Source organism: Jaculus jaculus, chromosome X (genome assembly GCF_020740685.1).
Source record: "Jaculus jaculus isolate mJacJac1 chromosome X, mJacJac1.mat.Y.cur, whole genome shotgun sequence".
Classification (NCBI taxonomy): Eukaryota; Metazoa; Chordata; class Mammalia; order Rodentia; family Dipodidae; genus Jaculus; species Jaculus jaculus.
In genome coordinates, this window is record NC_059125.1 from 18,168,476 (window position 1) to 18,192,228 (window position 23,753).

The following is a 23,753-nucleotide window of genomic DNA, read 5'->3' on the forward strand; positions in this document are numbered from 1 at the left end:
CCTTCATGTTCACACTCTTGGTGACATTTATCACTCAGTAGCTCACATAGCACTTTCTAGCAACCAGGGAGACAACTTCCATCTCAGTTCAAGCATGACCTCTCAATATTCTCCAACTTCAGCTTATGGTGTCTCCAGCAATAGAATATTTGCCAATAAAATATGTTGTTTAAGTAAGTACTATGTCAATAGTCTGCCTTGTTTCAGGTGATTTATGTCATCCATGACTAACAGCTCAAACTTGCTGTGGATGGTAACTGAGTTACGGACCTGGTATTTACCAGCAACAGCCTATAATTATAAGATAAACCTTTTTTCATTCATGCAAGGTTCTTCTCCCGAAAACAACCATCGCATTTCTTATTAAGAGTGTTATCTTTTACTTAGCTAACAGGTTTTTATGGTATCAGTTCATGCCACTGTTAGCTTTGTGTGTCTCCCTACTCGCCTCCCTGCCTTATACCACTCCACCTAGACATTTCACCTCTGTGGTTTCTGTCCCTCAACTTGCCTGTCTGGTATCTTCTCATCTCATCCCTCCCTGCTTCCTTCTCCTCTGTCCAAGCCTCATTTTGGCTTCCTTACCAGTACTACTGGTGATTACTACAACTTATAAACAAATCAAATGATCCCATGGTAGAATCCTCATATGAGAGAGAACATGTGGCATTTGTCTTTCTGAACCCTGTTAGCCTCACTTAGAATGATTGTCTCCATGTACATTGATTTCCACACAAACTTCTAACTTTTGTTCCTCCCTGATGTTGAGTAGAATTCCATTTTTTATATGTGTCACATCTTGATTATCTATTCATCAATTAATGGGCATCTATACGGATTCAATTTTCTAGATACTGTGAACAGAAAAACAACAAATATGACTGAGCAAGTATTTCTGTAGTAAAAACCAGAGTCTTTGGAATATATGCTCAGAAGTGTTATACCAAGGTCAAATGGTAGATCCATTTTATATTTTTGAGAAACCTCTATACTGATTACCATAACAGCTATACAATTTTGCTTGCATACCAACAGTAGATTAGAATTGCTCTTTCCCCACATACTCACCAGCATTTGTAGCAATCTGACATATATATATATATATATATATATATATATATATATATATATATATATATATATATATATTAGCCATTCTGACTTAGTGAGATCTCCAAGTGGTTTTTAACATTCATTTCCCTGGAAGGCTAAAGGTGTGGAACATCTTTTAGATCTTTATTAGTTATTTATATTTATTCCTTTGAGAATTAACTGTTCAGTTCCTTTCCCCAGTTTTTATGTGGTTTTATAAATTTGGTTGCTGTTTCTTAGTTTTTTGAATATTTTATATATCTTACATATTAAATTCCTGCCAAATGTATAACTTGCAAAAAATGTTCTCCATTGATAGTCTATGGGGTTTGTTGATGGTTTGCATATCTGTACAATAGTATTTTTTTCTTATTTTTGTTTTGATTTTAATTCCATGAGATCTCAATGGTTGTGTGTTTGTCTAATTCCCTGGGTTACTTGAGTCTTATTCAGAAAGTATTTTGCTACGCCTATATATTTGAATGTTCTCCTTACTTTTTCTTCTATCATATATCATATTTCTTCAGATCATATAGTGGCATTATTGTACTATTTTGTGTTGATTTTTTGTGAAGGGTAAGATAAGATGGTATATATTCCTTCTTTCTACATATGATTATCCGGTTTCTTCAGTGTTTCACTGTTTTCATTGTAGAGATAATTCACTTCATTAGTTATCACGATTTGATGATACTCAAAACCTACCAAAGAAGAAAACCGGAAGTCACTGAAAGCTCATGACTAAAGTAAACTTAAAACACACCCACTAAGGCTCATGCACCCCTCCACCAATGTCTAAGTACTACCTTCAAAGCTCAACTCACATTCCCATGGTGAATACCAGCAGTCCTACTGAGCAGGGCCATCAGTGTAATGGGGACAGATAGGAGGGAAATTATGATACTAACACATGAGGTGTCCATATAATTTTGTATTTGTTCCACCACCTTCCCCTCATACCAAACCCTTCCTTCTCTCCTATCTGGAACTTGAGTTGCATATTGGTTATGCCCGATAATTAATTCAGGTTAGGAACTGCAGATGAGTGAGAACATGTGGCCTTTGTTGTTCTGTGATTGTGTGAGCTCGCTGAGTATGATCTCTTCCAAGTCCATTCATTTTCCTCCAAATTTCACTGTATCATTTTTTTTCTTACTGCTGAGTAGAATCACATTGCCTAAGTGTACCACAACTTCATTATCCAGTCATTCAATGATGGGCATCTGGATTGATTTCAGTTCTTAGATATTATACATTGCACAGCTATGAACATGGTTGAGCAAATATCTCTGCAGGGAAGTGTGAAACATTTAGGGTGAATGCTCAGTAAGAGAATAACTGGGTCTGTTGGTAGTTCTATATTCATTTTTTTTTAAATTTAATTTATTAGTTTTCTTTTCAGTAAATACAGGCAGTTTGGTACCATTATTTAGGCTTATCTGTGATCTACCCCCTCCCATTAGACCCTCCTTATTATTGAAAATGGGTCGTGCATTGTGGAGTTAGCCCCCAGTTATTAGTATGATAAATGTCTCTGAAAATCATGACCCAACATGTAACTCTGACATTCTTTCCGCCCCCTCTTCCGCAAGATTTCCCTGAGCCATGTTGGGTTCATTTTTGGTCTGCTTCAGTGCTGAGGTGTTGGGGGCCTCTGAGGCTCTGGCTCTCTGATTTGGTAGGAGTTGATTTTTCTCTGAATTGATCTCCTTCCCCTTTGTGCTGGTATCCAGTTCACAGGAAAACATCACCCTTGCTTATTTCGCCAGTTGTCCTTAGTTTCAGTTGGGCCCCTTCTGAGGTATGTTGGGGCAGCTCTCTTCTTAGGATCTGCATCTATCTGGAAAAGAGAAGCAGATTCTCCAACGGAGAGTGAGTTAGCACCCAGAAAATTGAGATAACACTTACTTTTTTGATAGACAGTTTGATAGGTGTAGGCCCTCTTATACCCCGTGATTGATGGTAGCTTGATATTGTAGAGTGGGCTTGTATTTGGGTATGGTTCTGACTTGTTTCCCAGCTCCAGCTAAGGGTCTAGTACCACTGAGTGGATCAGTTAGCCAAATCAAGAGCAATTGATTCCTCACCATGGCTGTGTACCACTATTGCACTTGTATGGGTATCACATCCGGTTAATTGTTGCTACTTAGGTTAAACAATGTGTTGCTTGGACAGATCTTGGTCACTTCCCCCAGTCGCCTATGTAGCGCCTTCTGGCACTAGACACTCTGACTGTCTGGGGACTGACTCTCTCCTGGCTTCCAGCCATGTCATTCCATTTTACGTGTCAGCTGTGTATGGAGTCTTCAGCAATAGGGTCTTACCACTGGCCTTTGGTGGGTCATCAATTACTCTGACAGAAGTCTGTCATTGTTTTGGGAAACCTTGTAATGATTTGTTCATTGCTTAGTGGTCTATTCTTCAATTTCCAGGATTTTTTGTATGTTCTGTTGTCTCTTCTATAATTGATTTCTAGCTTTATTGCATTGTATTCAGATATAATGCATGGAGTCATGCAATTTTTCTAAATTTGTGAAGACTTGCTTTTGTCCTTGTTGCAGTCAGGTGTGCATTGCTGGTAGAAATCACCCAACCAAGAGCAGCTTATGGGCAAAAAGAGATTTATTTTGACTTACAGGCTAGCGTGGAAGCTCCACAATGACAGGGAAAACAACGACATGAGCAGAGGGTGGACAGCACCCCCTGGCCAACATAAGGTGGACCATAGCAACAGGACAGTGTGCCAAAGACCAGCATGGGGAAACTGGCTATAACACCCATAAGCCTACCCCCAACAACACACTGCCTCCAGGAAGTATTAATTTTCAATTGCCATCAGCTGGGGAACATAGAACCCAGAACACTTAAGTTTATGGGAGACACCTGAATCAAACCACCACATTCTGCCCCTGTCCCCCATAAACTGGTAATCATACATGATGTAAAATGTAAATGTATTCATCCAACTTTAAAAGTCCCCACAGTTATCAATTGCAATGATGTCCCATAGTCCAAGATCTTTTAACCGAGCCAGAATAACGAAAAAATTCTTCCATAACCCATAATGGCACAGAATAAATACTAACAATGCAAAAGATGGCATTGGGTATAACAAAGAAATATTCAACCAATACAAGATTTCAAACAACCAGGGCAAACATCAAACTCTGTAACTTTAAGTCCAACAACTCTAGCCAGTAACAAATCTCCAAGTACAATAATTCTAACCCGCAACAAGTCTCTGGCATTCCAATTCTGCCCCTCCAACTAGGCTACTCACAGTCCTAGGAAAATTAATTGGGGCTGGCAGCTTTCCTTAGCAGCATCTCATGGTCCCAGAATCTCCACTGCAATTCAGGATTCATCCTTTCATCTCCATTGGGTCTCTATGCAGGCATCAAGCAAACCAGCTTTACACTTCCCATGGCCATTTCCAAAACACAGGACTGTGTTGCAAACTCAATGACCCTCTCTTTCTTGCATTTCTTATACTCCACGATACCAGGTAGTGTGCCAATTCATTAATCCAGGGGGGAATGAAACAGACTTTGAAGAACAGGACACTTCTTGAGCACTCAGATCCCTCCAAAACAGTCTACATTTTTACTATTGCCCCAGTGCAGGTCAGCTGGCCCAGTCTCAAAGGTTGTAATATCTCAATTGCAGCTGAACGGGCAACAGTTCACCCAAAGATTTTTCTTTCTGTGCCATATTCCTCTGCTCACACCAGTCCATGTCTGGGCAGAGCAGCCCTGCACAACTTTTCAGGACAGGCGCAAAAGAGCAAGCTTCTCCCACAAACAGCTTCTAGCCCAGTCAGAGCAAAGCTCTTTTTACCCTCATAAGCCAAACCTCACAGTTCACAATTCTTACGGTCTTGCAGGTCTGACTGGAATAGTCAATAAAGCTGTACTTATAGCACTTCAAGGTATGTTTAAGGCCAAGGTTTCAAATCCTTCCACATTCTTCTTGAAAATAAGCTCCCAAAGGCCAAAGCCAAAAATTCAGGTGTCAAGCAGCAACCCCTGTCCTCTGTACCACCTTATTGTTGCAGTCAGGTCTGCTTTGCTGGTAGAAATCACCCAACCAAGAGTAGTTTGTGGGGAAAAAAAGAGGTTTATTTTGGCTTCCAGGCTCACTAGGGAAGCTCCACGATGGCATGGAAAACAACATGAGCAGAAGATGGACATCACCCCTTGGCCAACATAAGGCAGACCATAGCAACAGGAGAGTGTGCCAAACACAGGCAAAGGGAAACTGGCTATAACACCCATCATCCCTCCCCTAGCAATACACTGCCTCCAGGAAGCCTTAATTTACAATTGTCATCAACTGTGGAACCTAGCATCCAGAACACCTAAGTTTATGGGGGACATCTGACTCAAACGACCCAAGTCCTAAAATATGAGCTATTTTGGAGAAGGTTTCATAATCTGCTAAGACGAATTTTTATTGTATAGAATTTGGATGCACTATTCTCTAAATGTTTGTTAACTCCATTATATCTATGGTGTCATTGATGTATTTAGTTCCTCTTTCTATTTTCTGTTAGGTGATTTATGTATTGACAGTACTGGGTTATTAAAGTCACCTATTATTTTGGGGGGTTATGCTTGATTTAATGTCTAGTAGGTTAAAATGTCTAGTAGATAAAATTTGATGCATCTAACCTTGACATGTGTATTTTTTGTGTTATGCTATTCTCTTGTTGAATTTTTCCCTTGATGTGTATGAAGTGGTCTTTTAAAATATTTTTATTAAATGTGGACACATATTTATTTAGTATGCACACATCATATGTTAGTAATATTGTTTCCCTCCTCCCTGACTTTATCTCTTTTATACCTTTTTGTTTAAGCTATATCTTCTGAGACATCAATATAGACACACCTGTTTGTCTTCTATTTCCATTTGCTTGGAAATTTGTAATCTTTCCTAACTAAGCTGGTGTCTATTTTTCATGGTAAGGTAGGTTTCTTGAAGACACCAAATAGATGTACCTTGATTTCTGATCCAGCTTGTTAACCTGTGTCTTTTGATTAAGGAGTTGATTCCATTGATATTCAGAGGTGTGAGTTAGCTATTGTCATATTGAAGATTGGGTGGAATTTGGCATTTTCTTGATTTTTGTTTGCTTTAACAGCTTGATTCAGGGTGACCTGACCTGCTCAGTGCTTGCAGCTGAGGTGTGCAATCAACATGAGAATCTCTACTCTGTGTAGAGTGGGGTTCAACGTTGATCAGTCCTAGGGCCCTTATATTTATTTACTTTTATAAGACTCCCCATCTTCAGTCTCCATTCTTGTCTCTACATCATAAATCTTGAAATTTGCCCTGGGCTCCTCTTTTCTTCTCTATGTACATATTCCCCTAGGTAATCTTATTTTATCACACATTTAAACATCTTGCATTCTATTAGTGTTAATACCATTTTAGTCTTCAAAGTTCGTATGAGTTGTATATTGATTGAAGTTCTCTACAGAAGTGATCCTCAGTCCTTGGTATCAAACACAAAAAATGCTATCAAAACAATTTTTCAGGTCACAAATACATTTTTTTCTGATTCAGTGACTCTAAATTAGTGAAGGTTTTGTGATGCTTTGGTCCTTTGCACAGATTCTTTGTCTCTTGACAGGGTTTACTCTTTCCTTCTCAAGGGTTGGGTTTTTGTTTTATTTTGTGGCATGTTGCATCATATTTTACTACAAGCTTTAGAGTTCAATAAGTATTCATTTTTAAAGAAAACCCTTCTACTCAAATGAGTTTCATAAAATAGAATTACAAACACAGTCCCAATTACAATTAACTAATGGCATAATGTGCTATACATATTACCTGAGACTTTTGGGAGATGAGTGGGCCTTCCTCACCTCTCCATAGAATATACTATTTCATTTATGTGGTGGTCAATGCAGAGGCTGGGACATTGTTTTCAAGTGTGCTTTGCATGTTAAAAGCTGTATGTGTTTTTTTTTTAATGTAAGTATCACCTGACATTAAAAAACATGTACCGATAAATTTCAAAGTCTCAATTGTTGGGATTGTATGTTCTGTAACAGCATCATTTTTGATAATTGTAGGTAAATTGGAGCCTTTATCAAAATACACTCTGAGATGTAAATAAGTCATAATGATTTTCTTATCCTTTTTAATTATTAGTAAATATGTTTCGTTGTAATCTAATTGAAAACCAGGATAAGTATTTTTTTTGTCTTTTCCTTCCAAAGAGTTATGTGCATACGTATGTAAGTTAGTAAATACTTTCTGAAAGAAATTATTTTTCTATAATTAAATATGCAAATCATGCCCTAAATGAACTTGCTGACTAACTTTAACAAAAATGTTTTAAAATTGTAACAATGCTTTAAATATAAGTAATGATAAGATTTTTTTCTTTTGTTTTTGAAGTTTATGATCATTTTTTGCTTTAACTATGAAAAACTGAAGAAGAATAATAGTAGTAGAAACAAGGAATGATACTGTAGCCAGTCCTCATAAAATCATATCATCTGGTCAATTCTCACAGAATAGACTAAAATACTAAAGTATAAGGTTTATATACAGTGCAATGCTTGGATGGTATTCATTGTCTAAGAGATCTAAATGACAACTTTCACTTTTTCCTGCCACTTAGATACTTTGTTTCTGTTCCCTATAAAGCAAGAATGTGTATTTGTGTCTGATAAATGGAATGTTCAATCCCATTGACTACAGATTTCAATGTAATGCTATGTGAATACACCACTAAAATGCTACTGGTCAATAATTAGAATAATCTAGATCACCTTCAATACTCAGTTATATTTATAATGTGTGCTTAAATATGTTAATTAATGAAAATTTCTGGTGAGATCCCAATAGGTCAGAATTATAAATCCAAATTCATATCATTTTTAGCATATTTTTTCTGTAAACATTTTAAACATGACTTGTGAAGAACATTTGACTTAAAATGAGTTTTCAGGCCAATCTCTTGTGTCTCAAGACTTGTTGAATGAATGGATGAAATTGTTTCAATATGTATCTTCATCCCTACATTCCTACCATATAGTTGTTTAATTTTAGTCAAAGTATTATTATATACCTGTGATATTGGAAATATGAGTGAGAATGTCTAAGAACTTGGTTGTAGGGCTGATGACTGAACTGCATGCAACCTTAGGACCTAAAATCCATTAACTAGCATATTTTGCCATGTATCATTTCAAGAAAACACCCATTATCATATTTATTTCTGCATAAAAGGGGATTCAAATTTTAATGCCTTTAAAGAATAAGTTATTATTTCACTCTAATTCCATACATCACTTACATGGGTACTGTTTACACTTATATATTTGGTTTCACTATATAGGCTGCATTTTGCTGGAAGCTAAATACAAAGAATAGAATCCCACCCTCTGGTGTCATTTTGTACACGATACATAATCATTTAACTGTTTAGCCTGGCCTCTTTTGTGTCATGAAATGAATGAAAAAAAAATGCTGTCAGTTCTTTTTCAGCCTAAACTTAGAGGTGGTCCATTATCAATTCTAGCACATTTTATTCACTGAAACAAATTATATGGTCACACCATATACATGACAATGGGAAAGCTGCCATATCTTAATTGAACAAATAACAAACAATTCTAGCAAAGGATGGGGAAGGATGGATCATTGTATACTAATTTTGTACTTAGTTAGGAATAAGAATTTCTGATGTGCTTTTGTGTATTGGGGTGACTAAAGATTATAATAGTGTATAGTGCATGTGAAATAATTAGAGGAGGTCTGGAGATATGACTCAGCAGTTAAGACACTCACCTACAATGACTAACAATTGGGGTTTTATTTTATAGTCCCCATGTAAAAACAGATTCACAGAGGCACATATATCTGGAGTTCGTTTGCAATGGCTAGAGGCACTAGCATGTCCATTCTCTTCCTCTGTCTGTCTGTCTGTCTGTCTGTCTGTCTCTCTCTCTCTTTCTCTCTCTTTCTTTGTGTGTGTGTGTATCAGTATGTCTTTGATTACAAATGAATAAATAAAAATATTTTTAAATGTTGTATAAAAGGGGTTTCATCTTGAGAGTTTTTGAAATGTAGAATTAATAAATATATGGAGAAAGAAACATGTTAAACCTTATTTAGACATTATATAATGTGTACATGTATTTAAGCATCACATGGCACTTCACAAGTATGTATGGTGTGTATGTTTTTATATACACCTAAAATAAACAAATTAAAATGAGAAAGAAAGGACTTATGGACTTGTTGCACATATTAATCATGGAAATATAAGAAATAATTGATATGATATCCAGTTAGTACAGATGGTTTCTTCTTTACTAAGCTATGTGAAAGATTTTAGATTTTAGAAATAAGGAATATATATTACAGAAGTCAATTGGTAGTGATGTTTTATTATGTACCACTTAATATCCAATGATGCTCACAAAATTGTACATGCTGTAAGATATGCCTATTTTTAAAGATTTTATTTATTTATTTATTTATTTATTGTTTTTTTGAGGTAGGGTTTTGCTATAGCCCAAGCTGACCTGGAATTCACTCTGTAGTCTCAGGGTGGCCTCAAACTCATGGTGCTCCTCCTTCCTCTGCCTCCTGAGTGCTGGGATTAAAAGGTGTGCACCACCATGCCTGGCTAAGATATCCCTATTTTTTAATCCAGCTATGTGTTTAGTAACAATAAGTCCTTTATAGAGCTAATGATAGATTCCTTTTAAATTATCAGCTTACACAAAGTTCTGATGGATCTGCAGAATCAGAAGCTGAAAGAGTTAAATGACTGGCTAACAAAAACAGAAGAGAGAACAAGGAAAATGGAGGTGGAGCCTCTAGGACCTGGCCTTGAAGACCTAAAACGCCAAATACAACAACATAAGGTTAGATGATTATGCTATTTGTTTTTCTTATACACACACAGACATATGTATATATTTTACTTATATATTCCATATTTCATATATATATATATATATATATATATATTCATTTGCATAATAGTTTATAAATAAGAAGAAAACTTAAAATCACAATATAAAACAGTTTTTAATCTCTTAATATTTGAATCCTTGTTGCCATGGTTTTATTATGACCCCTCTAAGCTTCACTAAGATTTTATCTTCACAAAGAAGGAGGGTTTAAGAGGTCATTAGGTCATGAAGGATCTTTCCATATAAAAATAATCAAGATCCCTTACAAAAGAGATTTCCCATAATATTTGGCTATCTTTTACCCATGTACATGAGAATGCCCAAGAGAATTCCCAGCAAAAACTAGCACCTTGCTCTTAGACTTTTCAGCTTCTTAAACAGGGGGGGAAATGATATTTCTATTCATTGTAAGTTACTTTCTTGAAAATATTCCTGTTACAATAACACAAAACAGACCACATCCTAAATTATTTGTTGAATGCAATGTAATACTTTAGGGCTTTACATTCAAGACAAATCAAACTTACTCTTGAAAGAGAACCATGCAAGTGGTGTGATTTAGTAAAATTTTGATTCCCATGAGAGAGCTTCTACAAAGATCACCACTTATAATGCACAATTACATATTGTATCTAAGATTGTATCTTAAATCATTTTAACATTAATTCATGTTTACTTAGAACAGGCCAAGCTTGGTGAAAACTGAGGATCTGTAGCAATGCATTTCTAAGTAGAATGCACCATATGAAAATCTTAATATATTTTTGTTATTTTGTACAGTTTATTTATAAAATTGATTTGCAGATGCACTTTTGTTATTGTTGTGACTATGACTGATATTCTTTGATTCTTGTAGAACAAAGATATCCCTGATACAGATTTTCAGTATATTTTATTCTGATACAGTCTGTTAAGTGTAAAATTTAGTTGTGAGTATTGTGTTTGAAATAGGGTCTTGTCCCCTTGAAGAGCACCTCCATATAGAAAAGAGACTTTATAATTGAATCAAGATGAAGGTCACCATAGTTACCAAATAAAAATACAAGAAATTTAGCTAAACTGAAATTCAGATAAACAAGCAATATGCTCATTTTATGTGGCCCAAATTACTTGTTTGTCAGAAATCATTATTTTTCACTTTGTCTATCAATCTCAAGTGTGGAAAATGTTTTGCCTTGGAGAATAGAATTCTAGGCCCAGTACTAATGAATTCTATGGTTTTAAGAACCCATTAGGTCTGTTCAGTTCTCTCCATGTTCACTGTGGAAAGAAATGTATTGACCAACTTAATTTCCAGTGTTCTTTCCAGTGAGGATTTTAATTTGTTCAATGGGTTGAAATGTGTGGTATTTTATGACAGTACACAATGAGAACAATCAAATTTAGCATCAGAAGGCACATGCTGGTACTGAAAGCCTGGAATGTAAGGAAGAGCTAGGAAATATCAATCCCCAACCAGCGATGTTGGGCTATCCATAAGTATGTTAACCTCAGGATAGGCCTCTCAGCTTGACACTCAGAACAGACTCTTCATTAAAGTCACACATGCCATCCAGGATCTTAATGGACTCACAATTACCTAAAATACTTTACACTTTCCTCTGGAAGATATAAAGTGAATAGAATGGAAAATATTTCACTGATATTGTTATAAAGTGTGAATAGATTATCCATTACTGGAAATTAGGTCATTTCTGATGATTATGAAACTGATTAGCGAAAATGATTTCAAGAACAACAACAACAAAAAGATTATATGCAAGTTGATTCTGTTGCATTTTATATCTAAAATGTATTCTCATATGAAGACCATAAAAACAGAAGGAATGAGCTTGGTGACTCAGGGTGAAGACAGTTCCTACTTTGAATTATTCAAACATGCTTTAGAGCAGGTTATCATTTAGAAAATATAAAGACACATGGTAATTTAACATATTAATTTGTGCTAGACTCTAATGGTTGACAATATGAAATAAAATTAAAATCCTTTCTTTAGTTAACCAGATTCAAACTAATGACCGGTTGCAATTTGTTTATTTATTTCATAGCTTTATCTTCCTAAAAATTTTAAATCATGGAAAATAATGAAAGTTCTACTTCTGACAACAGAGCACACAATGAATTTTACAACCCCTGCAAAAGTAAACTCAGTTCTTGCATTGTCACAATTCCTACCATGTACAAAAAATAAATTGCTGGGGTTGAAGAGCTTGCTCAGAGGTTAAAGTTACTTGCTTTAAAAAACTCCTGGTCCATATTTGATTCCCCAGTTCCCACATAAATCCAGATGCAGAAATTGGCATATGTGTCTGGGATTTGTTTGTATAGGCAAGAGGCCCTACCATTGTTATTCTCTCTCTCTCCTTTCTGTCTGTCTCTTTCAAATAAATGATTATTTTTCAAATTAAGGTATTTATAATTTATGGAACTGAATTTCTTGAGTCATTCCCCATTTTATTTTCCTTTCTCTTCTTTTCCTTTCTTTTCTTTTTCAGAACTGGGACCAAACCCAGTACATCTCAAAAGCTAGACAAGTACTTTGCTATTGAGCTCCAATTCAACCCACAGATTCATTTTTCTCAATGATAATTAAAGATTGCAAAACTAAAGAAAATTTCAGGCTTTTTAGTAGGGATTGATGGGAATTTTACTCAGGTCAAAGGGTATGTACTCCCTTTATCAATTCAAGAAAAAAGATAAACAACCATAAAAACCTTGTAAGTGAATATTCCTGATATGCTTCTGTTCCTTCTGGGGCATATTCCTTTGTTAACTCCATTCCAGCAGCAGATTCTTATTTGGCAGGTTAGAAATTCCACAACTATGAAATGATGCTCTTAGTGAACCTGCCAATTAGGAAAGAGAAAGGAGTCATTGGGAGATAATCTTAGCATCTGACTTTGGATTTCTATGCAAAGTTCAATCACTTGCATAATTTGGAAGAAATCATTCAGTCTTTGGAGATGTTGATTTGGGGTGACAATTTAGAGGTTTGTTTTGGATCTGTGCTATCCTAACACTAATGATTTCCAAGGATACGCTGGGAATGCTAACTCAAGTACCCATGCTAAGTGGCAAACAGTTTCTACTCTCAGTCATTTCCCCAGATGGAACCTACTAGTTTTTCACCTTGACTGTTGGCATTTGCTGCCAGAACCTTTCTCTTCACTCTAAGGTTGAAGTAAACCTTGAGTCCTTCTAAGCTCTTAGAGGTTTGAACAAATGCAAAAAAGTAGCAAAGAGACACATACTGCCCAGGATTGTTAATTGCTGAGTGGAAGAGACAGATTAAGTGCATAGAAATCTGAAAATTTGGGATGAAGGAGGGCATGCTGGTAATAGCTATGCAGAGAATCAGAATGTTTAAGGCCAAGGTATGCTTATATTCATCCTAGAGACTTTTTATTTTCTTTAAATAGGATAAACCAGTAAAAGAAAAGAAAGGAAAGTGGGCTTATGGCAGTAATAGCAATATTGTCTAAATGTGCATAATGTTTTTATTTTATTTTAGAACTGAAAGTTTGTATTTATAAAGTTCATATTGTAAACTAGGCAAAATGTTAACTAATTATACTTTATTCTTCCGAACCATCAAAATAGCTTCTTTTCCCAAGTTTGCTACAGCTTTGTGTGGTTGAAACTTTTTCAGGGTCACTTGCCTAGTTATTAATTCATTCAAGATCAAGGCCAGCAAATCTGACTTCAGATCCCATATGTTCAACTTCCATTAGACTGTCTGCTTATAAACGTGTGCACTTTTTTTTTTTTTGGTTTATCTACTCCATACTGCAACATCTTCATCTTACATCTGAAATATTTGTGAATATGTTGTCTCATCTACTATTACAAACAGTTCTGTTTATTGGTTCTACTTAAAGCTAATGGAAGGATTTAGTGCTGGCTTCTTTTATAAATCTGTGCACTGAAGTGATCCATTTGTTATTTGCTTATTTATTTAAGGCACCGTCTCACATAGTTCAGGCTCATTTTAAATTTTCTACATAGACAGGGATGACATTGAAATTCTAATTTTCATGCATCTACCTCATGAGAGCTGACATTATAGGCATACATTCTCCCACCTTGTTGATGTGGTGCAAAATAAGAACTCTAATCATGCAGCTAAAACATCAATATCATGAAGTGGTCTTTTTTAAAACCCCTTGTCCAATGCAACTTGAGAATTGGCATTAGCATAAAGATTCCCTTTTAGAAAAAAAAAAATAAGACCAATGAGTTTTGAAAAGCCATCTAATAAAGGAAGTAGATACCAAAACATAAACTCTAGGACAACCTGTTCAGAAAAATCTATTGAAAATATTCAGCAAGGTAATGACAATTTATATGCCATAAGTAGATCCACATCAAGAGACAATCAATACTGTAACCAGTTAGTGTTAGCCCTCAGTATAGCAACAGATATCTGTATCTGGTCCAATAAAAATTATTATGAAAAATGAGAATTAAGAATATGTCGTCGTGGGCTGGAGAGATGGCTTAGCAGTTACAGCACTTGTCTGCAAAACCAAAGGACTCATGTTAAACACTCCAGGTCCCTCGTAAGCCAGACACACAAGGTGATATAAGAACACAAGGGCTCAAATGTGCACAAGGTGGCACATGCATCTGGAGTTCAATTGTATTGGCTGAAGATCTCTCGTAAAAAAAAAAAAAAAATACATCCTAGGAAAAAAGTGAAATTATCTTCCCATAAATTTTTATTTATTTATTTATTTATTTATTTATTTATTTATTTATTTGAGAGTGACAGACAGAGAGAAAGACAGATAGAGGGAGAGAGAGAGAATGGGCGAGCCAGGGCTTCCAGCCACTGCAAACGAACTCCAGACGCGTGCGCCCCCTTGTGCATCTGGCTAACGTGGGACCTGGGGAACCGAGCCATGAACCGGGGTCCTTAGGCTTCACAGGCAAGCGCTTAACCGCTCAGCCATCTCTCCAGCCCAATCTTCCCATAAGTTTGCATGAAAACCTAAAGCATTGTGTTTGAGTGTGAGAAATATGCAAGTCCAGGTTATTGCGCTAGCAATAATTAATATATATAATCTTCCCTATCTGTTAGTCATCTCTGATCCTAGAAAATCTTGTTTTGTAAGATGCCTTGCATATAATATATGATAGATAATTATTTTACACATTCTTTCTATGCTTATTTAGCAGATTTAGAACACTGAAAACAAATTAAACTAAATATGTGTAACTAATCGCAGTTTTAAAAGTGAGTTTAGAGGCAGCTGATATTCTTAGAATCTATGCAATGTGCATAATATGTGTTATTTCGGGATGTACTTGAGTGCTTACATGAATGTGAATTATGTGTAAATGTTGGCAATTTCCTAGTTATTAAAGGTAGGGATAGTAAAATATACTATTCACAAAGTAAAATACTCCCTTTCCTCATCCTAGTACACTAAATGTATTCTATGACCAAGGGAAACAATGCCTAATTCCTACACAGAGCATACAGTAATACGAACCTTGTTTTGACCTGTACTATATTTACCTTTCTATGTAGTATTAGTCTTTCCCTCTACTACAAGAACAAAAATTACTAGAAAAGTGTATGTCCTTCTATTCATTTTCTATGTGTTATTTCACATTTCGTTTGGAAATGGTAAGGGAATTTTAGCAGTGTGTACCACCTTATGACATTGCAACAAAATGTTGAAATGTCCAAAGTTTACACCAGAGAACCATGCAAAAGAAATCTCATACTGTTTAAATAAGGTTTATAATTTAATGTTGTGCCTTATTCACAGCCAACAGTGGGCTGAAGGTTGAACACACCTTGTAGAATAAAAACAGAACTGACTTTCTTCAGTGGTTAGTCTAAGCTGCTTTTTGAAAAACTAATTTGAACTGTAGAAGAATAAGAAAATCATGTTCTACAGATGACATTTGAAGAAATTAGAAAGAAAAATCCTATCTAAATAATAAAATTGGGACCATGTGCTAAGAGAGTAACAAATAACATGAGTTCCTTTAATTAGAACATTATTTAGAAGAACATTATTCACAGAGGTATAACAAAAGCCTAGTTTGTCAAATCTAAGGGTTTTTAATGTTACCTTTCACTGTTGCCCTTTTCTCTTGTCATGAGGAAAAAAAAAAAAAAGATTGCTATTTGACATTAGAGAACAAACATCACTGACATTTGTATCTAATAATGGTATAGAAATTTAATTAGGAACTTGACAGGCATTTTTTAACCTTGTGTTACAAAAACATTATTTTAATAAAAATAATGGAAAGGAAAGCATAACAAGATAGCCTGCATATGTGCATACAAATGATAAGCTTTTAATAGAGAAAAGCATTTTAATGATTATGTATTGCACCTAGAATTGAAAAGTGTATCTTCTGAGAGTCAAAAGTTTACTGTGCTTCTCTGAGTATACATACATGAAATATATTGAAAATTTTCTCATATTTCAGGCTTATTTAACAAAGTAACAGTAACTCTATATTGTATGAATCAAGGTATGAGAAATTCAAATATTGGGCAGGGGAGATGGCTCAGGGGTTAAAAGTGCTTGCTGTGCTGAGATAAGGAATTGACATTGCGTTCATGTCCACACAATGACTGTCCTAGCCTGCCAAACCTGAATAATACTGAGCTCATCAATATTTAAGAAAAAACACACAATTTAATATAAGCTTTTAAAAAGGAATGTTTAGTCACATACACTGTAGAAAGACTTACTCTGATTTGGGGTGTAAACATTTCATGACTCAAATAATAATGTCCTTATCTCCCTGAATGAAAATATTGCAATACTGCTTGCCACTTTCATGTAAAAAAATAGTATAGCATTATTTCCCCTTACTGTTTAAAATGCTTTTTGAATGCATGATTATATATGTCTATACACCTATGCACACATATATGTATGTATATATTTCTACATTGAGTAATAACGATATAGGAATTTTGGGGTGTCTTGAGGTAGGTGTAGCCTTATCTTTACTCTTGGGTACACAGTAACGCATGAGTTAGTATGCCAGGATACTCACTAGTTACACAAAACTTCTACTGAATCAGTGACCACTGTCTTCTTTCCTTATGAATTTGATGGATGAAATCCAATGACTAAAGAAAAAGATTAAAGAAAAAAAAATCATACTGAGAGCTTTATGAGGGAAAGTTTTAAAAATAGAGGAGCTGTGGGAAGAAGTCAATTTGGATCTCTTGCCAAAGAATGGAGCAAGAAGGGTTTCTAGGAAAGCTGGAAGCCCAGTCCAAGATATTTGTGAGCGTATTTTATGTGAGCATCCTGGATGGGTGGCTGGTCCAGTCAGTTCAGTCCTAATGTCAATCATCTGGGGTCCAGATTTCTGGAAAAGAGAAATCTTTCCACAAACCTTAATTGTCAAAGAAGGGGCTTCTCAGAAGTGGCTGGAAGGACTCCACCAGAGATCAGAGTTAAGAAAAAGCCAAACCCTTAGAACATTTAAGACTTTGGGCTCTTTCAGGTCCAATGATAATTCCTTGATTTATCCAGAACAAAGCCATTCATTTTTGGCTCCTGATACCCTAAGCTGCCTAGTCAATCTCTATCTTAAACTTTTCAATAAGAATAAATAATTGGCTAAATTCAGGACACCAACTTATGATTATTATTATTATGGTATCCCTTTTAGAAATTTATGAGTGAAGAACTAAAATAAAATGTTCCCAGTCCTTAGTTATGTAATTCAGAAAACACAGACTTGACATCAATGTCAAGGACAACTCTGAATGTTAATGTTTCCATTTTCAGCCTCATGGCAGAAAGAGGCTTATTAGCTAGTGCAAGCTCTGTAATGTCAAAGGCATGATAGGCAGTATAAATTCCCCACACAAAATAGATACATAGTTATTTTATCCTAAATCCTCTTGAATATATACTGCAAAACTCTAGTAAGAAGGGGGGAAAGGGACATTTTTGCAGTGATCTATAATGCTGAGACTTGAAAGCAAAAGTGTCTTAGAATTAAAATCCTCATGCTATTTTAATTGTGATCCTCTCACTCTAATCAGTTTTCCTTCAGTTGCCCTAGTATTTAAATAACTAAAAGCTAGGGGGGATAGACCGCTGGCGATTTTTGTTGTTGTTGTTGTTAAAAGAGATAGCAAGTTTCCTAAAAAGTAAAAGGCCATGTCCCAAACCTGCCTTTCCAATTTGCTGTTTTATAATAAAATGTTCTCATAAAAACCTAGTCAAATAAAATTTTGAATGCCTATTCAAGCATATCCCAAAAGTAGTTAATATAATATATACTATAACAATGCATTATATATTGACCTATAGTCATAGTTCCTTTTCTGTTTATCCTCTATTTATTCACCCCTGGTTCTCTTTAACAAAGTAAACATACATCATGCTTTAATACTAACTGGAAACACTATTTTTGACAGTGTAATTTGTGTGGTGGTAACAGAAACTTTTTTCAGAGTCCCATTTGTAAGTTAGAAAGGTAGGATTTTAGCTATACTAATTCTAGCTTAGAAGTCAGTTGGGAAAATGTCATTTTTCCTGCTGGCACAATTATAATTACATTAAAAACCACATTCTCTGTGCTATTTTACAATGTTTAAGTAACAAGGAAGGACCACATTCCTCTGTGCGTGGAACTGGTCTTTCAGAAAATATTTATTCGAACATGTAACAAAAACTTCAGAGAACCTCTCTGTATGGGTCATTTGGATATTCCTGTAAGGCAAGACAAATGACAAATGACTGAACTAACTGAACCGTAGCAATGTTATCAGCAAGAAAATTATAGGACTAGAGAATAACTAAAGGAACAGAGAATGAAGGCAAGTCCATCAGAAACATAGAATGAGAGGGCAATTATTAATAGTGATACAGGGTTTGGAAGCTCAGGAGGGTCCCCCAGAATTTATGAACCCCAAGATTTGGATTTTGTCCTACTCTTAATTAAGAAGTAATGACGAACTCTAAAAGAGTAAATTATGAATTAAGTTTATTTAGAGAGAAATCACAAATTTTGGGGTATATTTAAGGGAGATTGGGATTGCATGCAGAGGCAAAATCATAAAGTTCATTTCAGAGATATTGGAGCCTTTAAAGACAGTTTAAAGCAAAACTGCATGTATGTGGAAAATTTACTTAAGAGAAAATGTGGCTTTTAAAGAGAAATGAGAGTAAAGCTGCAAGCATGTGGAAAGCTCACTTAAGAGAAACTGAAGGCTTTACAGAGAGACTGAAGTAAAGTTGCAAGCTCCTTTAAGAGAAACTGAGGTTTGTAAGAGAGTTTAGAGTACAGCTATAAACATGTGGAAAGTAGGATGTAGGAACTTGAGCTATGTGCTTTCCCATGGAAGAAAGTTAAAAGAGCAAATGATGGTGAGCTAAGGAAGAATAGCAAAGAGAAAATATCAAAGCAGAGACCAGGAGATTCAGAGGAGAAATGAATAATGAAGAGAGATATGTTCATGATTACCTCCAGTTTATAGAAATTACACAGTAACAAGTGTATGTAGTGAGAGCACCCACATGATAAATCTTGAATGGAAGGGAAGTATTCATGTGGTGTATTTGGAGACAAGAGGAAAATCATACAAACAATCAAAGTGGAAAATTATTCCAAACTATACAACAGAGGCAAGAAGAAATGTTGAGATCAAAAATCAATGCTTTGCTTTTCCCCCTCCATCCAGGCTGGGTAGGAGTACAGGTAAAACTCACATGTCCAGCAGGTATGAAATGGAAGCCTGAGAAAATCACACAGTGGGGAAGGTATAGGCATCACGTTCAGAGATGCAGAAGGAAGACCTGAATGATTTGTAGAATTGGAGAGCAGACCACAGGGCCAGCCCATACAGACAGTACACTAGACTATGAGCAACAGGGGTTACTATACATCAGTCTCTATCAGACATGAGTTTCATTTCTGCCAAGAGTTCTGTTCTTGTGCCAGGGTGAAGTAACTTTTGAGATGGCATCTCCTGGTTCTCTCTGGGTCTCAATCTCTTACTGAAGCTGCCTAATAAAATTTAGCTTTCACCTATCCTCCTTAAATAGTATGTGTTTAGGTTAGTGTAATATTCTTGTGTTATGTCATATGTAAAAATTTTGGACTATTCTTCTTAGTGTAACAGTATTCTATTGAATTTTATCTACATGAATGATTGATAGTTTTAGTAGATGTTAAAGACCCACTAAAAAGTAGCACACAGTTGTGATAAGTAAACCTGGAAGGAGTAGAACAGAAAAGTTGAGAGAAGGCCAAGTGTGAAGGAGTGGTCAAGTAGTACAGTAATTCAAATGTTAAGTAAGGTCATATAATAAATGCTTATTGGATTTGGAAAATTCAAAGTTAATGGTGATGCTTGCAATAAGCCCCTCAGTGAGATAGTGGGGAAATAGTGACAATGTAACTATAGAAAACACAACGTATTTTTTAGTGAAGATGAAAATATAATAGGGCATTAGTTGATGGAGAGTTTTGGGATCAAGGGAAGTAGTGTTATTTGTATGGTAATGGAGAATCTTAGAGAAGAAGAGATCCACAGGCCAGAGAGATGTCTCAGTGGTTAAAGTGCTTATCTGAAAAGCCTAATAACCCTGGTTTGGCTCCCCAGTATCCATGTAAAGGCAGGTGCACAAAGTGGTACATGCGCCTAGAATTCATTTGCTGGAGGCCCTGGTGCATCCATTGCCTCTTACTTATTCTCTCTCTCTCTCTCTCTCCCTTTTTCTCTGTCTTTCCCTCTCCTTCTCCTTATTAATCAATTAATTAATTAACATATAAATAAAATATGTAGTAAAAGAAGAGGTGCAGCTGATTCTGGAAAACAACTTGAAAATTTGAGAATGCAAAACAATCAACCGTACTTTTCCACAATGTATGATCTATTGTTATGTTTTGCTGTTCAGTTGGCAATAGAAAAAGTTGCTGAGTAAAATAGGAGAAAATACTTGCTTGAACTATTTGTACTTAAGAAGAGATCACACTATCTAACATACCTCACTTTAAGTAAAATATTTCTAATGTTCCTTTTTGCAAAAAAAAAAAAAACAAAATCTTTCAGGTGCTTCAAGAAGATCTGGAACAGGAACAAGTCAGGGTCAACTCTCTCACTCACATGGTGGTGGTAGTTGATGAATCTAGTGGAGACCATGCAACTGCTGCTTTAGAAGAACAACTTAAGGTAATACTTTTCTTTTCTTAATGAATTAAACATGCCCTTAAAACATTTACCTAAATATGAAAACTCAATTAGACAACTCAGAGTAAATTCAAGTACTGGAATTTATTATATCTATTTCCACTAATTCATATTATGTTTTATTTTCTCCATTTCTTTCATAAACTTTCACTTACCCTAGTTTCCCCAACTTTGGAGAGATACACAAATGCAGAGCCATTTGGTTTTACTTTTGTTAAATCACGTATATTAGAAAACTTAAATCACGTATATTAGAAAACTTGTCTAAACAATACTGTTTATGTTCTCTTAAAACTTCAGTCTATGAGAGAGTAAAAAATAATAATGTGTTATAAATTCCTGAAAGCCTCTGCTACACAGAAGAGAAATGGCATTCCATTGAGTTACTGTATAGTCTACCAATCTGCAGTAATGTTATCTCATTTTCCATCATTAAATTAAATGACAAAGTGCAAAAATTACCAGGTTGGGCACTGCTGCAATCAACCATTTACTGCAACACATGTTTATTGCTTCCATTTCAATGAAATTGTAGGGAACTGAAAAGGCTTATGATATAGTGTATTCCTCTGACATTATATCATCAAATATATATTCATTTTTTATACATACATACCTACATCTGAAGAGCTAAAGTACTACATTATAATGAATTCAATACTTCTTATATGCAAGTGACTAAATACTGGGAAGCAAAATTTCAGTACATAACCTGTCCCAAACATGCTCTGAAAAGATAAAGGAAGGCTGCAGTATAGTTGTTTAAGGTGATTGGTTAAAATATTTAAATGGAAATTTGGGAGTTTCTCATGAATATATCAATATGCCAATGCATCAGTAAATTTAGAGTACTGCAGATTCTTGTCTTATGAATTTAAATAATTAAAATCCATAATCTAGAAGGTAAGGTTCAGTACATACGACTAGAAATAAGGAAACATGAGCTAGCCTCAGTCTTGACTTTATGATTTATTAGGTGAGCAATAAATATGCAAGAGAATACAACATCTACATTATAAAATTAGAGTGGAAATATAAACAAGTATATTCAAGAAATAATGCTTTATGAATGTCAGCATTAATTCTAATATAGAGTTGTGGGACTTTTAGTCCACAGTAAACATCCAATCTTATGGCATCTTAAAAAACATGTAATTTTAGTCACGTCGATAAAATATTGACATGGTTCTATAGATTAAAGACTCTTCACAAAAGTTTCACACTGAGACATTTTGTGGCCTATATCCAGATGTGCTCACCAAACCCTACTGAAATCATGTACTTTACAACTCCTCAAAGGTAACATCTATCCTGCCTTAATTTGGGGATAGGGTTACTTATACCACATCTTCAATAAATGGAAGTTTATAGTATATACATCTTTATAGATGGATTTTTTTCATATGTCCTATGTGAGAGTCATTTAGATTTATATATATTATTAATATAAATATATTAAATATTTGTTATATATACTACATTCCTTTTCAACATTTTGTATTATGGATAGAATATTTTTGTTTAAAAATAAAATTATTTACTCAGGTACTGAATCTATTTTTCTGAATGCCCAAATAGAAGTATTATTGCCTTTAATTTTTTTTAAATATTCTTTTTTTTTATTTGAGAGAGAGAGAGAAAGAGAGACACAGGAAAAGGCAGATGGAGGGAAAGAGAGAATAGGCACACCAGGGGCTGTAGCCACTGCAAATGAACTCCAGACTCATGTGCCCCCTTGTGCATCTAGCTTAAGTATATCCTGAGGAACAGAACCAGGGTCCTTAGGCTTCACAGGCAAAAGCCTTAGCCACTAAGACATTTCCCCATCCCTCCTTGAATTTTCACATTAAATCCACCTGGTATTGCTTGAGTGTGGAAGAGCTACATATTATATATTTTATATATTTGAAACAGCACTGATTATTTGAAAGACTATAATTTGCTCATTACTATGCACTGTCACTGTTGATATAAATATATTCAAATACTTATACATACCAAGACCGTGTTAAGTACTCCAATCACTCGCCTATCCTTAGGCAAATAGCTTATTTTTAAATATTTTTTATAAATTGATATCTGATAGTATTTTTGACAAAAACATGACACAAGGCAATTTTATAGGTTGTATTCAAGATTCATAACATGGACCAATGCAATTGCTATTGGCGAAAGACTTTGAACTCAGTTTCATGGAATGAAAGGCAAGGAGAGACTTGAAGCACTGAGTTGTACAAGGAATGAGTAGTTCAGAAAGTTCATGGATTTGAAGATAAATGTAGCCAGGCTATCAGTGTTTACTTAGAAGTACTTACTGAAGATGGATCCTAACCAACATCAAAACTGGGAGATCAGTGTGTTATCTTTCAAATGGTTATTTTAAACAAATATTGTTCTTAAGTTATTGACAAAAACATCTCTAATTTGCAGGAGCATTATACCTCATAGTGGTAGAAATTTAAATGCAAGTTTTCTAAAGTAAGCACTCTAAGAAGTGGGGGTCAAAGAAACAAAATTTAACAAAG

At 35.1% G+C, this 23,753-nt stretch overlaps 1 protein-coding gene across 1 annotated transcript in view; it reads left to right on the plus strand.

Moving 5' to 3' along the window:
- Dmd (dystrophin) overlaps positions 1 to 23,753 on the plus strand; it is a 2,157,654-nt gene that overhangs the window by 681,431 nt on the left and 1,452,470 nt on the right. The window contains exons 12-13 of the mRNA XM_045140973.1: positions 9,833 to 9,983; positions 21,091 to 21,210. Of these exons, the coding sequence (XP_044996908.1) occupies positions 9,833 to 9,983; positions 21,091 to 21,210 (271 nt within the window). The remainder of the gene's footprint in view (positions 1 to 9,832; positions 9,984 to 21,090; positions 21,211 to 23,753) is intronic.